The sequence below is a fragment of the Etheostoma cragini genome, chromosome 19 (assembly GCF_013103735.1).
Source record: "Etheostoma cragini isolate CJK2018 chromosome 19, CSU_Ecrag_1.0, whole genome shotgun sequence".
Classification (NCBI taxonomy): Eukaryota; Metazoa; Chordata; class Actinopteri; order Perciformes; family Percidae; genus Etheostoma; species Etheostoma cragini.
In genome coordinates, this window is record NC_048425.1 from 14,414,565 (window position 1) to 14,430,704 (window position 16,140).

The following is a 16,140-nucleotide window of genomic DNA, read 5'->3' on the forward strand; positions in this document are numbered from 1 at the left end:
ATTTATGATTCTATATATGTTTTGTTCCATCATTTGCTTAATCAATACATTAACGAAAATTAAAATAATTTTCTTTCGTTGTAATCATCCATATGTTAAAATGTAGTCTCGCTGGGGTGTATTTTTTAGCTGTTGTTCTCCGTGTTCAGATGATGATGAACGAACGCATCCAGTGTGCTGACCATAGACTGTATAAAACTGGTGCTGACGTGTATGGGTTCCCTCTCTTTCACGCATGCGTACACGCCGACTCCTGACAACACATCGACCAAAGCCAGAAGTTTACTTTTCAATATAAAAAAACCCCACAACGTTTAAAAATCATTTCGTTTTACAAAACGTCAACATTGTTTTACTAACCTGTAAAAAACAAAGTTTAAGAAACGAGAATTTTGTTTGTGTCATTAATATCGCATGAGAACGTTTATTCTTAATTAGCTATTTATTTTATTTTGAAATGTAGAACCGGAAACATTGAGTCTTTTCCTCTTTGTAGATTGTGGATTTCGTCGCGTTACCAACGTAGCGACCGGCGCGTTGGTAGAGTTTGACGTGGCACTCTGCTTCCACTGAGGGCAATATACAGTTAAGAGGACTCTGCCTACTATTCAGGTAAATACTATCACGACAATATTTACACATGTAGTCCATACACATGTGTACTTTTATCTCGTATAATCCTTTATATCAAGGTATTTAAATGTTCGAAAGGAATGCGCTTCTAGTGCAAAGGAAAACTTTGTAGTAATTTCCGCGTAGCTAGCAAGATGTTTTCTATCAATATGTAGCTAATCATCACTGGACGAGGTAAGGTGCTTTGCTGTCAGGTAATGCGCTCTTTTGATAAGATATTACATGTTATAGTCAGTAAAACTAACGTACTACACAGTGGACAACGTGTGTGTCCGTTCAACTGGATGCAAATTGAAGGAATATAGGGATGCTCGTATCTTTAGCCGTAACGGTCTTTGACGTGGCAATTCTCGGAAGTGGCAGACACGGTAACTATTGAACTGAACAATTGACCACGGTTACTTTGTCGGTCTTTATGCTTTCTGTCTGGCTCCAATGTGTTATATCGATTAATAATATAGTAATAAAGGGTTTTCGTGGCGATGTCAGTACGCAGCTGTTATTTTTTTGTTGACCCAGCTGTGCCAAAGTTCAACTTGTTGACACCCTGAAAAGGTCTACAGGCCCATGGCTTTTTTAGTTTTTATTGTGGAAAGGTGCAGTTGGCTGCAAGTGTTCTTTAAATGGCCCTTTACCGCCGGCATTTATGGATATTTATATTTATATTTGAATTGTACAAAAAATGCGAGGTAGTTCCGACAGTACAGAACTGGACAAGAAACGTCACTTAAAGATAATATTAGCAAGGCAAGGCTCCTTATCTCTCAATAAGCAATGTCAAAAGTCCATGATACGTTACACGAGTGAGGATGATTGCATGAGGTCAAATATCAGTTATGGTTAATGTGGCTTTTTAAAATGCTGTAAAAAAGAAAAAGGAAAAAGAAAGAGAAATTGGCCTAGATTCATTTGGGTGGAAGCAAACTGTCCAGATATTGGTAGGAAGTTTTGTTTCTTGTTTGTTGTTGTCTTGTTTCTACAAAAGCTTTATTTATTTCTTGTATTTGTCAAGAATAGGTGGAAACACTAAAATCCATGTATACATCATGGAAATATAAAATGTCCTTGTTTCAACTCTACAGGTTGTCAAGACTCATTAATCCGGGGATGAGAAGACAGTAACATACCTTCAAAATGAGTCAACAGGGTTATGTTGCTGCACCCCCATACTCCCAAGCCCAGCCAGGGATGGGAGGCTACCAAGGTGGATTTGGAACTGGTCCTGCACAGCCCTTCTATGGGCACTATGGGGGCCCGCCCCAGGCATTCACCGCTCCACCAACAGGTAAAGGACTTCTTCTCTTGTATTTGGATTTTTTTCCAAATAACATGGTTTAGTCCAATCTTACAACCTAGCATGATCACCTCATCCATTCATGAATTATATCAATTGTATCAATCAGCGGCACAAGCATACTGTATCAAAGATTTGGCTTTAGAATGAATTTACCTCTTATACAGTGATGACCATACACATATACTGTACACATGGTGTCTGTTACTCACTGCAGGTATGATGAAATCACCAGTTTCCTCTGCTGCCGGTATGCCTCCACCCCAAGGGTCCGGTCAGTACAATCCAAATGGCCATCAGAATGGTGCACATCCTCAAAGGTAACAATTTGCAGTATAAGTTAAAAAAAGCTTTTCAGTATACTGACCATCATGTGGTGACACGGTACCTGCTGTATATATTATACTATAATAAGTGTTCTTATATTCCTCAGATATCCTGCTCCACCAGCTGTTTCTGCTTCTTATGGACAACCTCTGCAGTCCCAATACAACAGCATGGCCTCTCCGGCCCCGCCTCCAACGCAGCAGCTCACCAATCAGATGAGTGCAATGAACTTCGGCAACTACGGTTAGTCTGCGATTTACTGATTTATTCTTGTTACAGATCATACAGGAGCGAGTGACATACATAAAATACATCAAACAAAATTGAGCAGCTTTATTGATTATAGTATTTCAGTAGTGAGGATGAGACAGCGATTAGAAAAAGACAGCAAGTATGTACTCACCAGATTGTATTGCTTTATTTCACCTCTTACCACAATTGTGTAGCCTCAGGTTCCATGCAGAGCCCTCCTCTTCCAGGAAGCTCTGTAATCCAGCAGCCTTTCCAAACACCCCCTCCTTCAGCAATGGGCCAGCCACAGATGCCTCCAGGTCCGCAGTCACCACACATGTCCCCCCACATGTCCCCCCAGATGTCTCCACAACAGTCACCCCTAGGAAACATGCAACTGGCAGGCCAACCAATGGCAGGCCCACCGATGTCAGGCCAACCAATGGCAGGCCCACCTATGACAGGCATGGGTAGACCCTTCCCTGGGCCACCTGCTCCAGGCCCCGGAGGTTTCCAGCAGCCTGGTCCTGGAGCACCAGGTCCACCAGGATACCCACAGCAAACAGGTAACTGTGACACTGTAAAAAAAAAAAAAAATTGAAATCACACCAGTCAAAAAAAGTATTCTTAAAGGGATTTTACAGTTTATTTGACATAACATTGTATCAGTTACTAACTGGTAGTGATACTGATACATACGTATTACGTACAGATTCACTGGTCAGAGAAATCACCTGCTTGACAGACAGAGTCAGTTAGTATTTAGAGTATTGTGTTAGAAACACATTCACAACAGAACATGTTTAATCTTTTCATGTAGTGTGTCTGATGTTGCTTTGTGTCACAACTATTTTGTTTGTTCAAATAGCTCTGTAATACAGAATAGTCCGGCAGAAGAGGTATCAAGCTTTATCCTTTTCATCAACATCAAAACAGTGTTTTTTCATTGCTAGTATTGGAGCTGTCAAATCAGAACTTACTCTACAGCTTACATTTAGTCTTTAAAACAGAGCTCTGCTGCTCCATAATTATACACTGTAGCAAATAAATATAATTTAATAGCCAGTACATCTTGTTTTATGTACAGGTCAGTTTGGGGGAAACATGTCTGGGCCACAGCCAGGCATGCCAGGAGCCTTCCCTGGAGCACCAGGCGGAATGGCGGGACCACCTCAGAAGAAACTAGACCCTGACTCTATCCCCAGCATAGTGAGTAGACGACTAATCCTCCTGAGACTTCATACGTTCACATACCAACACGGCACCTATGTCATTCCAAATTTTCTGTCTTGAAACAGCAGCTTATTAATTCTTCAAAAGGTGTCTGGAAAAGTGATTTGCCTATTTTCTTTTGTTAAAATCAGAGTATTCACATTTCACATTTGGGCATATACTTAAAGAAAAGCAAACATAAACTTGATGAACATTGCATTATTTGTTTGCCATGTTGTTAATCTGAAGTATCTGTTGTAACATGTTGTCTACATGTTGTCTACATGACAACATCTAGACGAAATGAGATTGTACTGTAATGCCTAACTTGTCTGCTTTAGACTCAAGTCATTGAGGATGACCAAGGAAAGCAAGGGGGAATGGTCTATCGCACAGACGTCAGAGGACAGGTTCCACCTCTGGTTACCACCGACTTCACAGTACAGGACCAAGGTAACTCATCATAGTAACATGTATACCTCTATCCATTTTGGAAAGAAGATCAAAACGTTTTTTTTACAGTTCTATGTGTACTTGTGTACTTCTTCATGCTGAGCATGTTCAGTAATCTTGTCTGTGTTATTTGTGGTACGCACTTTTATGATTGATAGGCTTTTGCTCAAAATGTAAACACTTCTTTGAGTATTTAAATTATTGACTATTTCTGGTAATCTTAAATTAAATAAGGAGATGTACTGTCCAAAGAGTGGTAACAGAAATATTGTCTGTCATAATATCGACATCATCGACTCTTCTTTTTGCTAATGCCAGGCAACGCCAGTCCCAGGTTCATACGGTGCACCACCTACTCCCTACCCTGCACTGCCGATCTGGCCAAACAGTGCCAAGTGCCCCTGGCTTCCATCATTAAGCCCTTTGCCAATTTGCAAAAGAATGAGGTAAGTCTTGGTTTTACTTATAATTTAAAGCCAGTAGCCCCAAACCAACATTTTTTTTTTTAAATAATATGAACAATACATCATAACCTGCTAAAATAAACCAAAAAAGAGAGAAAGACTGAATAGATTCCAACTCTCGCAGGGAATGATAAATTCAGATCCCATCCCTTGAGTACTCTGGAATTTAGCACTGTGTCCAAAAGTTATGATGATTGTTTTCCCACGCTGTATGTTTATACATTGATGCACCATACATGTATGTTCAATCAGTCTGTACTTTTTGCATTTCCATACAGATTTTTGAAAGGAACAAAAATAATTTGACAATACAAAAAAAAAAGCATTTCTATTCTCCACTGTGTTGAATGTTGTCCACTGTCATCTCAAGAGTCTCATGACTAATTAAACCTACAAGTACACATGTATGTGAATATCTGCAGTAAAAGGACAACATTATTGCATTTCTCATGGAGGATAATGTTATATTCTTCCATTTGAGTCTCACATAAAAAAATAAAAATATCTATTCTAAATCTAGCTGTTACAGGTAGTTTGGGCCTTAAAGGCTGCACTCTATATTCAGAACATTAATATAGCAGTAAACAAATGTTTTTCTATGTAAAGATATTGTAGAGTAATGCTGTCCTGAGCAGAGAATACATTCTCACTCCCTCTGTGTATGTTGTAATCAGAGATTCAGTAATCAGAGATTTAGTTTTCTTTGTTTTGGTAGCCGGTCTCGCTGTGCATGTTAGTGCATGTGAGTGCCTTGTGTGTTGGTATCAGACACCGTTGGCCGGGACAAAGCTTCGGTATTTAAGCAGTTGATGACCGGTCTGTGAGAGCCATGTGGAGGCAGACCTCTTTATTCTGAATATCGAGTACAGTCCCTTTAATTTAGATAGATGGTTTTGTTTATGATTTCCTACTGTGGCATTTACTTGTAGGACAGAGATGGGTACATTGGGACAGTAGAATATTTAACCAACAAATGTACTTCTACTTGTAGGTATCTCTGTGTATTATAAAAGTTAAGTTGTCCTGTTAGTGACCTCCTTTTGGATCATGTGTGGTCCAAGAATCCCTCAGTAGATATTTCACCCCACCACTCGCCTTGTCCCATTGGCCTTTTTAGGCAATGTTCGCTTTCTCTCATCTGGCTTTCAGCTAATTAGCTAATGTCCATAAGAGACCAATGGTAAAAAAAGTAGGAATCAAGCTGTAGTATTTTGCACTTTCAGATTTGATTCCATAGTGCAAATGGAGCATGTTCACACTACAATTTGACCAACATAGTAAAATTTACTCAATGCTCTGAGCACAGATATAAAACATGTGTGTTTTATATCCATGGCTCTAAGTTTGTATCTTAGTTGCTGTAAGCATTGTTTTGTTCTCTGCACTGAGATAATGTAAACCCTTTCACTCTGCAACGTGAAGTCTCCAGTCTAATAATAACCCTACTTGCTTCTGTTTTATTTTAGTTGAGTTCGTTTGAAGTTTTCAATTTAGCCTGCATGGAGTCTTAAATAAACAGTGTAAGACTACAGTCTCTGAGATCTGCAGGCCTGCATACGGTACTCAGTAGTGGTGCTCCGGTGTATATGTTAAACAGCTACATGCTCAGCATTTATATTCTACGTAAGACAACTCTTCTTACATGAAAAGTGCAATGTGTGTTGTTTGGGTGCCATGGAATTACTGATACTTCAGACTGAGCAGAATTTGCACCGGTGTACATACAGTCCAGTATGCACAAGAGTAAGGTCCAAGTACAGTACATATTGCATTGCTTAAACAGAGAAAACGTCAAAGGAAACTATTTTACAATAAAAAGAAATAAAACATAATCCTTGTCATTTCAGTTATCCGGAAGAGATTCCAAACCAAAAAAAAGTGCCTAATTTAATTTGGGAACAGCTGTTAAAATCCTGACTGTAATGTCTTTTTGTGTAGACTCCTCTATATGTTGTGAACCATGGTGAGACAGGCCCAATCCGCTGCAATCGATGCAAGGCCTACATGTGTCCCTACATGCAGTTTATCGATGGGGGGCGTCGCTACCAGTGCGGTTTCTGCAACTGTGTCAATGAAGGTACAGTACAATGCCAAAAAACATACATTGAGTTAACTTTTGAAATAAAAACGAAAAGTTCTTTCATTTAATTAAACGGAGAGGTAAACCTTAAACCATTAATACATTGTGCACAGTTCGATAATCAATTGGATGTATCTGTCTTACCCTAGTGCCAGTCTTCTATTTCCAACATCTTGACCACATGGGCCGGAGGATGGACTTCTACGAGAGGCCTGAGCTGTCCCTGGGATCCTACGAGTTTGTGGCCACCATGGATTACTGCAAGGTACAGGACAACTACTATAGATCTGTCGACTATTATTCAATACACATCATGCAGAGTGGATTAAGTTGATCAATAGAGACAAGCACTTAATTGTAGGGATTGTTTGCAAGCAGATTCAATGCACAGATGAAAGACTTGCTTTTTCTGAAGGACGCTTTACATGATTCATCATAAGTTGATTATCAAAACCTCTAGCAGGACAGGCAGTGTTTAGCTCAGTGGTTTTGCAGACACTAGAACTACAGCAGTGCCATTTGAGTGCATATCCCCATGGAAGCTGTGGCTGCTGAGAACAACAGAGAAGGCTGGCAAAGCTGAACCACTCCACTGGCCCACTTTTGCTCTGTTTATTAAGACTAATAAACAGCCTCTGTAGCTGCTATTAAACAAAAGGTGATTGTCTTGTCATGAGTTGTAACTGTGGAAACATAACAATGTCTTTCCGACAATCCCCTTCACACACACACTCCATAACCCTCCATTTAGGAATGCATAGCTGTCATGGTCTCCTTTACAGCTACTCCAAGTTAGATGCAAGCACTAACGGAAACCAAATCTCTGGAATTTGAGAACTAGTAAGGTTAAGGGGGGTAGGCCCCAGGTTTTGGCCCTCTGTTGAGATTGTAAGATTAAAATGTCTCTAATTTAAATTAAGCGATGCAGGAATGAAAAGGGGAATACTTTGTTTATTCAAGAGCTTAAGTTTTACACAAGGAATATTTTTCTCATTTCCTTTTGAAATTAGGTATTTTATGCTGCATGCCTTTGAAGCCATGTTAGCTTGGAAAGATTTTAAAATAGCAACTGATTTATTACACCTGCTGCCTTCTTCTCACACAGAACAACAAGCCTCCGAATCCTCCCGCCTACATCTTTATGATTGACGTGTCCTATAACAACATTAAAAGTGGACTGGTCAAACTGATATGTGATGAGCTGAAGACTCTTCTGGAGAATCTGCCAAGGTACACACACACACACACACACACACACACACACACACACACACACACACACACACACAGTACAGGTGGGAAATGAAATATGTATTTTCTGCTACATTAGGTGCTATGCATCTTCAGATCCGACTTGTAGAGCCCAGTGCAAGAGACTACTGTCCACTAATACGGTTCACATCCAACATATGCCTTGCCGAAAAAGGACTTCCCTCAAGTTTTAAACACCAAGCCAGCTATTTGTTCTCATCAGCTGAAAATTCTTGGCTAAAGTGTTGCAGATGGTGGGTATCGGTTAGGGAGAGCCGCCAATAATGGAAAACATTGTAGCGCTGGCTCCCATCTCTGAATGGAAGCCAGAACAAAAAGCTTTGTCATACAGAAGATGCTGGTTCTGTAGCAAGGACAGAACCAGCGTTTGGTAACACCGGAATCTTTTGATTTATCGTAGAGGAGAGGATGATGTACTTCACCTGGTTACTCCTAAAATAAACGTTTTCTTCGCTCCACTTCAATAGTGCCAGCAGCAATATATGAACATTTGTCTGCTGCCATGACATCACCCTTAAACCACTTAAGTGTACTCCAGATAAGACTCTTCCGCTGTGTATGAAGCTTTACTTTTGTTTCTACAGGCCCTAAATCAAAGCATTACAACCCCTGCATTTTTATATAGTTCATGAAATTGTGCAGTATTTGCCAAGCTATAGCCCAGTATAAGTAAAAACAGATGTAGACATGGACTTTTTTAATCATCACTGTTATTTTCTTAATCACTGTCTGGTATAAGAAAGACCAGAATAAACTGGTCAACACAGCGCCTGTGACTACTGCTCAAAGAACAGCTGTGGACTCCAAGTTGACCAGTGGCATATATACTTTAAAGGGTTTTGTATTTGTTTAAGCCATATTTCTAAGTATTACATGTTCCTCAGTGTGTCCCCATCATTTAAGAAGAGAGACGTACAAACTGCAGATGGTGATGACAGCAAATAATGCTTTTAAATGACTTTGATGGCGAAAGGTTTTGATGGATGGTTTTGGTGCAAGACAGCCACCACACCCCAATTCAGAGTGTTCTGGTTAGTCTCAGAGGTTTTCATGTCTTTATTCCTTTTAGTGGCACTTATCTTACAGTCAAAAGACATTGTAACACTGTTTTTATAGGTCAGTAACTTCTTAATAATTTCCCGCAATGTTTCCAGGGAAGTACTAATTAAAGTGCGGTACTAATTAAAGGGGGAAAACAGACGGTACTCAATTGTTACACTTTCACAATTAATTAATTCTAACTGATTATCTTAACACAGAAAGTCTTCTTGTCACTGCACAGTCAGATGCAAAACCCGGAAATTTGGCAATTATACAATTCAATTTAATGAATAATAAATAGTAATATTTACTTTGGTTTATTTATAGCGGTTCAAAGAAATTTGTATTAACCTTTAAGCAGTGCACCAGTGTATCAATTTCTTTCCAGAAATCCTCCTCGGAAACTACAATGAAAATACAGACACGGATGACAAATTGTTACAGTGTGACAGTGTGAATCTAGGAGCAATTTCACTGCGATACTGAGAACAAGAGAGAGAGAAAAAAATGAAATAGCAGGCATGACTCACAAGTAAATGGGTTTGGTCGTTTTCTTCACCAAACAACATTTACTCAGATTTTATAAACCTGTAGCAGCTTTTTCCTTCCTCTCTCATTGGATCACCACTTGAGACATTAAACATTAATAAACATGTCCATACTGGATGTTAGTCCACTCCTGGATGCATGTTTATACTCGTCAGGTTGGGAAACGGCCATTTTACGTGGTGAAATAGTGCTTGAGAGATTTGGCCATCCCAAAGACAAACCGGGTTTTTGTTTCCTTTGCGTTACCAAAGTGCTAAGTGCATTATGTTATTTATGTAACAGCATGTTTGCTTCAGTAGTTTATAGAACTGGAGATGTTCCCATACCAATACCAGTATTGGTATTTCCACCAATACTGCTTAAAACACAGTATTGGTATCGGGAAGTACCGGAGTTTATGCACCGATCCAATACCACGTAATAAAGCCCTAAAGAAAATCTACGTTAAAGTAGTTTATTTATGTTGTTTTTCTGTTATAACTGACTGCCAAACTGGATAATAAGATAAAGTCCCGTGGCGTTCATTGTTTGTGTTTCTTCATGTTTCACAGAGAGTTTAACCTGAGCCGAACGGACAACAAAGATAGAAATCATATCACATCCATACAGAGATAGGAGTATACAGCTGTTAAAACATAATCAAATATATGAAACACTGGTATCGGATCAGTACTTGTAATTATAATACTTAATAATAATACGTAGTAATTATAACTTAACGTAACTTCAGGTATCAGAATCTGTATCGGGAAGCAAAAAAATGGTATCGCTCCATCTTTATGTAGAACAGGGACCTTATGGCAGTAGAAATATACAACAGGAACCGAAAGCAGGATCTCTGCAGTAACTGCATGATGACAGCAGCTTCTTGTAAACACATGTATATGTATGTTAAAATAACATTACAACTGACTTACTTGAAGCATCCTGGAATTCACTGAGGCTTGTTCTCTCTCTCTCTTTCTCTCACCAGTGAGGAAGGTATGGAGAGCTCTGCCATTAAGGTGGGCTTTGTCACCTACAACAAGGTCCTCCACTTCTACAACGTGAAGAGCGCTTTGGCCCAGCCTCAGATGATGGTGGTTTCAGACACAGCGGAGATGTTTGTCCCGCTGCTTGATGGCTTCCTCGTCAACTATCAGGACTCGAGGGCTGTTATCTACAAGTAAGACACAACATTTTCAGTCATTTGTGGAATAGCTGTGTATCTTGGATTAGATTAGATAATACGTCTAGATAATACTAGATAATATATCCAAAATAAGGGTTAACTTGGCTTCAGTTTTTTAAAGAAAAAAACAGTGTATAAGAAAAACAAAATAAGGAATTATTGAGTGTTTTGCTTGGATACATTTCAACTAGACCTTGACATGTGATGGCATTTGACAAGGCCATGAGAACAATGTGACGTGATCCTGTCCCTGTCCTCTCCAGCCTCCTGGACCAAATCCCTGATATGTTTGCAGACTCCAACGAGAGTGAAACCGTCTTTGCTCCCGTCATCCAGGCCGGTGTGGAGGCCTTCAAGGTTAGTCACAGCGTGACAACTGTCAACATGGAGCGAGACACTAGAGGTCTCCTGCAACCTCGCTCAATCAGAATCAGAAATACTTTATTGATCCCCCGAGGGAAATTCTGTGTTACAGTTGCAAAAGTAAATGCATATCAGAGTAGAAATATAAATAAAGAAATAAAAGGAGTGTGTATATATACAGTATTTACATAGGAATATTTATGATAAAGTATTTACACAATTAAGGAGTTGTAATTGTAAAAAAATGAATAAATAGTAGCAGCAGAGTATTGCACAAATTTTTAGCCAGTGTTGCACAAAACAGAAAATATTGTCCAGTTTCAAACTCACTAAGAGACTTAGAAGGAGGAGTTATAAGGTTTGATGGCCACAGGCAGTAATGGCCACGGTGTGGTGTGGTACACTGCTATAGACTTTGTCTTTAGGAGGTATGAAGATCAAACGCCAGTGGCACACATGGAAGCGTCCTGTTTGACAAGTCACATTTGCTTAGCACCAGTGTTCATCAGTCCAACACACCGGCTTCTTTTATTTTTATAATTATTTTTATTCACTATACTGATGATTCCAGTAACATGTAGTGCAACCAAAACACATAACTGTGTTTTTTTTATAAAAAGGTTAATCAATTTAAATGAAAACCAAATGAAAAATCCCACAAGACGTTTTGAGTTTCAGGAGCTGACCTCTGAACTCAACCTATCAACTAAGTTATGTTTTTCCTCTTCCTGATATGTCTGAGTTTACTTCAGAGTCCCACAAACCTTCCCTGTACTATGAGGTCAGTGTTTTGGCAAACCGTAAAGGAAAGGTTCACACACACATTTTAATTGGAAGCAGTTGTGGCATTACACAACAACAAAGATCCTGTGACTCATGTATTTGGTCATGTTCATATGTGGGTTTTGCCTACTTCTTAATCTTGTCATTATCAGTTGTTTTTGCTACCCAGGGGAGAATTTTGTACATAAAGTTTATTATTATTAGAAGAATGTGATCCTCTGCAGACGTGGAATTTTGTACCTCATGGTTTCAATGTTAAGCCATAAACGATACGTCAGCGAGGGTCATGCTTCACACCGTTGTGCGATTTTCTTTTTGATATATTTCTCTCTCTCTCTCATTATGCTCTCACCTCCAGGCAGCAGAATGCAGTGGAAAGCTCTTCATCTTCCACTCTTCCATGCCCACTGCTGAGGCTCCTGGCAAACTGAAGAACAGGGATGACAAAAAGCTGGTCAACACTGAAAAGGAGAAAGTGAGTACTTTGTTGTGAACGTATATCGTAGAGCATATTCTGACCTCCAAATACAGACTGCAGGCAGTTGTAAATTAAGTAAAAGCCCAGTGCTTGGAATCAGTTGGATGCAACCTTTGAGCTTAATTTGAAATTAGAAACTAATTCATTTCTCTGTGTTTTCCTTAGACTCTGTTCCAGCCTCAGAAAGGAGTGTATGAGCAGCTGTCTAAGGACTGCGTGGCACAGGGCTGCTGTGTGGATCTCTTCCTCTTTCCCAACCAGTACATGGACATAGCAACCATGGCTGATGTGCCCTCGCACACCGGAGGCTCCGTCTACAAGTACAACAACTTCCAGGTACATTGGTCGAGTTGTTTTCAGTTGCCTGAACCAACTGTAACTCATATGTTCAGGCAACTGAAAACACACACAAAGATGCTGCAAGCATCACACCTAAAGGATATCAATAGTGTTTTTATTTCTTACTATTACACTAGGAAGGCATAGGAAGCAAAGACATTTAAATCCTTCTAAAGGCTGGTTATATCCAGATAAAGACTTTGGCACAGTACTCACAGTCTATTACAGACCTATCCCATAGGAATGATGCAACCAGGGTAGGAAATTACTCCAAACTGTACACACACACACACACACACACACACACACACACACCCACACACCCACACACCCACCCAGTACAATGCAGTTTAACACACATGGACTAAATCTATAATAAACAAGTTTAATATAACATAACAGCACAATGTAGTTATATGACACACTGCAGTAAAGCATTTTTTACTTATTAAAAAATAATCTAATTTAGTGTGGTACAAACATTCTATTTATTGTTAACTTTGGCCCAAACGGACATTTCATTAAACCCTGGTATCAGACAAAATGACTTGGCACATGAGACTGTCATCAACGTGGGACCACATTGAGACAATACTGCCATCTTCTGGTTAAAGCTTATACACATACAATATTTGCTGCTGACCCAATGTACTGGGATGTCGTCAGGTGGAGACTGATGGGGAGCATTTTCTGAGAGACCTGAGAAAAGACGTGCAGAAGAACATCGGATTTGATGCTATCATGCGTGTTCGTACCAGTACAGGTGAGGAAATCTTTTGCATTTGGTATGTACCGATGTATCACAAGAGTTACCCAGTAATATACACTTCTGTGTGTGTCTGTCCTCAGGTTTCAGAGCCACCGAGTTCTTTGGTGCCATCCATATGAACAACACCACAGATGTAGAGATGGCAGCCGTGGACTGTGACAAGGCTATAACCGTAGAGTTCAAGCACGACGACACGCTCAGTGAGGAGACCGGGGCACTCATGCAGGTAGGGGCTTTTTTTGCCTTGTGTAAGGTAAAAAACTCCATGTATGCTGTTTTGTCTGGAGTTAAACCCCTGATGGTGGCCCTAACTTATGTTTGGATTCTGTTTCCCAGTGTGCCTTGCTGTACACCACCATCAACGGGCAGAGACGTCTCCGCATCCACAACCTCAGTCTGAACTGCAGCTTGCAGCTGTCGGAGCTGTACAAGAGCTGTGAGACTGACTCACTCGTCAACTTTTTCTCCAAATCAGGTAGTTCAAACTGTCCAAGATCTCAGCCACACTTACATCTTCATTTTAAAGTTTGCACTTATAGCCAAATGCAAAATCAAAAATGTAGTTTTCCTCCCATGATCTAAGAGCAGTCCATTATTGCACTAGGGAGTCATTCCATCACGTACCCTGCTGATGTACTGCAGTATCACCCTGACCTTTGTTGAATTTACCCTTCGCGTCACTGGAGAATCTACTAATACTCAGAGTTATGAGTAAAAGAAGAAGGATTGAGGACCACATGTTTCACATAAAGCACAGATGACACTGAGCCTTTCTGTAATCTTCACATAGTGAGCCTTAAGTACAGCTGTATTACTGACCTTCCGTTGCCTTCTTCATTGGTCCGGCTACTCTTCAGCTCCCTTGGGCGCTCTCTCGTCCCCATGCCTGATTTTTGTCATCAGTCATCCTTTGTGTGTCAATCCTCTCCAGTTAGGCCTGTCTATTCCTCCCCTCTCCTGTTTTTGACCAACCTTTTCTCATGCCCACTCAGCTTGCCGTGCCATATTGAACCAGCCTCTAAAGAATGTGAGGGAGATCCTGGTCAACCAGACGGCCCACATGCTGGCCTGCTACAGGAAGAACTGCGCCAGCCCCTCTGCCGCCAGCCAGGTCAGTGTAGGACAGCGCCTGGAATCACATGGGTTGCATTGATTTTAAGATACAAAGAACTCCTAGATGTACATAGCATATGTAATACAATATATTGTGTGACTGTGAAGATTTGATCATACATCCATCTCTCAGAAATGATTTAATGCCTGTGTCCATGTGTACTGTAGCTGATCCTGCCAGATGCCATGAAGGTGTTCCCGGTATACATGAACAGCCTAATGAAAACCGCTCCCTTGGTCGGCAGCACCGAGCTGTCGACAGATGACAGAGCCCATCAAAGGCTGGCCATCATGGGCATGGGGGTGGAGGAAACACAGCTGCTGCTCTACCCACGTCTCACCCCTCTGGTACGGGACAAACTCCAATCTTGACTAATGTTTTGTACATTTTGCGTACAGAAGGGAATGCGTGTATTCATCTAATCCCCGACAATGTTGTAATCTTACAAGTCTGTTATTTTTCTCAGCACAACATGGACGTGAACAGCGAGGCTGTGCCTGTTCCGGTGCGCTGCTCTGAGGAGCGTCTCACAGACTCTGGCATGTTCCTGCTGGAGAACGGCCACTCCATGTTCCTGTGGCTGGGCCAGGCGAGCCCTCCAGACCTCATCCAGAACATCTTTAACCTGCCCTCCCTCGCCCACCTGCAAGCAAACATGGTCAGAATTCATTTAATATCACCTCCACCTCAACATATTAATAAAGCAAATAAAACATTCGGTTTTTAGAGATATTAGATGAGACATTTTCTCACCTCTTTGGTGTCTAGATTTGATCCAAAATCAATCACTTGAGACGTCCAACTCGTAGATCAACTCAACAAGTTTAACCTTTAAAATGAGTTAAACTGAGTCAACAATGCTGTAATTAAAAACATTCAAAGGTCAAAGATGGAAATTTCTTTTTAAGCCTGAGCTCCAACATGTGGTGCTGGTACTAAGGAGAAGGAAGCAGATCAAACATTAAAGGTATTGCTCAGCGGTAGAGCCGGCGCACTTGTACTTCGAGGGTTATACCTCGATGCAGAGGTGTCTTCCTCACCTAACTGTCTCATCAAAAGCAGAAAAGTCCAAAAAATAATCTTAAAAAAACAACAATTAAAAAAATAATTTGCGGTTGGCTCCCCATTCCCAAATCAATAGTTGACTTATTAAACCTTATTTCAGACTGAACCAACCTTCTAATTGTTTTTTTCAGTGTGCGCTGCCAGAACTGGACAACCCGTTGTCAATCAAGGTCCGATCCATCATCAGTGGCCTGATTGAAAAAAGGTCAAACTCTATGAAGGTAAGATACCCAGAGCAGCAACACGCTTCCCCAAACCTTTATTTGAAAAAACGCATGCATTTTCTATAAAAAAAAAAAAAATGAAAAAGAATTTGAAGCGTGTGGCCAGTGCAGCTTTTAATTACTCTGCTTCCCTGGATTTAGTAAGTAAATACTTTCCCCACAACTGCTTCAACAAAGACAATTTAATATGTAACATGTTACACGTACAATCTGAACAACCCTTGGTCACATGTCAACAATGTATCTGTGGCAAGTTGAGTACATTTTGAAGTACAAAG

At 40.4% G+C, this 16,140-nt stretch overlaps 1 protein-coding gene across 1 annotated transcript; it reads left to right on the forward strand.

Moving 5' to 3' along the window:
- The first annotated feature begins 368 nt into the window (after nucleotides 1-368).
- sec24d (SEC24 homolog D, COPII coat complex component) lies at nucleotides 369-15,928 on the forward strand. Its single transcript, XM_034901314.1, has 22 exons — nucleotides 369-612; nucleotides 1,716-1,918; nucleotides 2,145-2,247; nucleotides 2,361-2,497; nucleotides 2,701-3,051; nucleotides 3,573-3,694; nucleotides 4,039-4,150; nucleotides 4,469-4,596; nucleotides 6,553-6,691; nucleotides 6,844-6,959; nucleotides 7,800-7,924; nucleotides 10,530-10,721; nucleotides 10,991-11,084; nucleotides 12,232-12,348; nucleotides 12,517-12,687; nucleotides 13,357-13,453; nucleotides 13,540-13,685; nucleotides 13,796-13,934; nucleotides 14,452-14,570; nucleotides 14,741-14,920; nucleotides 15,040-15,231; nucleotides 15,770-15,928. The coding sequence occupies exons 2-22, from the start codon at nucleotides 1,768-1,770 to the stop codon at nucleotides 15,926-15,928; spliced, it is 3,090 nt and encodes a 1,029-aa protein (XP_034757205.1). The 5' UTR covers nucleotides 369-612; nucleotides 1,716-1,767.
- The last annotated feature ends 212 nt before the right edge of the window (nucleotides 15,929-16,140 follow it).